The sequence below is a fragment of the Aphanomyces astaci genome, assembly GCF_000520075.1.
Source record: "Aphanomyces astaci strain APO3 unplaced genomic scaffold supercont1.641, whole genome shotgun sequence".
NCBI lineage: Eukaryota > Oomycota > Saprolegniomycetes > Saprolegniales > Verrucalvaceae > Aphanomyces > Aphanomyces astaci.
This window is the reverse complement of record NW_009798904.1, coordinates 1-1,874: the sequence shown is the minus strand read 5'-3', so window position 1 is coordinate 1,874 and position 1,874 is coordinate 1. Positions and strand designations below refer to the sequence as shown.

The 1,874-nt window shown below is 56.8% G+C and overlaps 1 protein-coding gene across 1 annotated transcript; it reads right to left on the bottom strand.

Annotated features, from left to right (window-relative positions):
- Positions 1–1,109: 1,109 nt before the first annotated feature.
- On the bottom strand, positions 1,110–1,352 carry H257_19467 (hypothetical protein; the record flags this gene model as incomplete). Its single annotated transcript, XM_009848610.1, has 1 exon — positions 1,110–1,352. A coding segment is annotated over one exon (243 nt), but the record flags the coding sequence as incomplete, so codon positions are not given.
- Positions 1,353–1,874: the final 522 nt, after the last annotated feature.

Here is a 1,874-nt window from a genome sequence, read left to right as displayed (position 1 = left end):
TACCAAAACACCAACTCCGTTCTGCCGGGCGGGCGTACCCGGTTCACGACTTGGAACTTCTCTCCATGAAGTACGCCCTCACCAAGTTCTGAATCTACCTCCTCGGCGGTAAGCCCTTCGTGGTTTACACCGATCATGCGTCCTTACACACGGCGACCAACACACCACACATTTCGCAGCGCATGGCGCGCTGGACTTCATTCTTCGCCGAGGTCACCTTCTCGGTCCAGTACAAGCCCAGGAAAGACAACATCCTGGCCGACGCCCTGTCTCGACGTCCCGATCTCGAACTGACGACGATCGGTCTTTTGTCGTCCGGTCTCCACGACCGGATCCGCGCGGCGTACCCCCTTGACGCCGACTGTTCATCGTGCCTGGCGGCGCTCACTGACCCAGTCTCCCCCAAACCCCGCCGCCGATTAACCACGCGACCGCGACCGTGGGATCGCGATAGATAGCGACGGGTCGACGGTTCGCTGTGCGAGCCGGGCCAACTACAACTAGGCATTCAGAAGACTCCATCAAGCAGACCTTACCTCGGGTTCGCGCCGCATATTTACGCGGGCGGCGATCCGCGCGACAGACCGAGCGTCCAATCGCCCATGCTTCTGTCGCCGTACCCTGGCGAAATTAGACAGCGAGTTGGCCAACCGCCCCGCTGTCAACGGCAGTTGCCCATGCCGCCCGCTGCCTTGCCCGATAAGCGTCCACACAAACTCTACTAGGTACTCAAGCAATGTCTCGTCATTGCAAAGCTCGATCCGCCCCACGTCTACAGTCCAGCGCTCAAGGCGCTCCCGTTCATACAACTCTCGCATGGCGCCTTTGAACTCATCGAACCGGTGAAAACTCACCCTCGCAAGCTGCATGCCTTCCAAGACCAGCAGCATCCACAACACCCGCAGCTGGCAAACAAGCGCAGGTACCGCTCCACGGCGGCAACGTTGGTCGTCCGATACCCCCAGTCATTGCGAGTTTCGTCAAACTAGTTCACCACAGTCAAGCGGCGCGTAATGTCGCGCACGTAGTCCAAGTCCACGCCGGCCCACCCGGCAGGCGTGAAAATCCGCGAGCGATCCCAATGGAAACCCAACTCTCGCTCAAACACTTTATCTCGAGCGAGGCCGGCCCGCTCCGGTTCGCCACCTTCGTCTTTCACTTTCGCCTCCGTCCTTTACGGCGGCTCCCTTAGCGCTCGTTTTCCCTTGCTTTCCACCATCACCCGCTGGTGTCTCCGCCACACCTCCGCTGGCCGCCTTTGTCGCTGCTTCAGCAGCTTTTGCTGCCGCCGCTGCGATTGCCTTCGCCTCTTCGGCCACGATCGACATGGACCCATGGGACACCTTGGGCACCTTGCAATCGCAGCAAAGCTGCTGACGAGGAGTCGAAAGAGGCACGTGGGACTTGTTTGAGACAGTAAAGGCTGTTTTGAAGTAGGCAGACAAAGTCGCGCCGAGAAGCAGGGTCGATGACGGAGTCAGAAGGTTGTTCGATGCGTATAACCGAAGTCGATTTTGCCATTGAAAAGGGCAATTTTGACGCCCATTTAGCTCGTATTCCAAGTCATGGATGACCACTAAGGCAAACAGAAACGAAGAACTTCGAGTCGTACAACAGGAGCAAAAATGTCCGTGTAGTCGATGTCATCTTGTTCCATGAACCCTTTGACAAGTCGGGCCTTGTATGTTGGTGCCATCTGCTTTGAGTCGAAAGACCCAGCGATATGGTAGAACCGTCTCGTTATGACGACGTTTGACCAACATATAAGTGTGGTTGTAGAGTAAAAATTAGTATTCGGAATTGGCAGCAAGAAGCTATTTGTCGTGATCCGGGCGGGACATGGCGTCTCGCCAGTCTTTGTGGGTTGTTGTTGT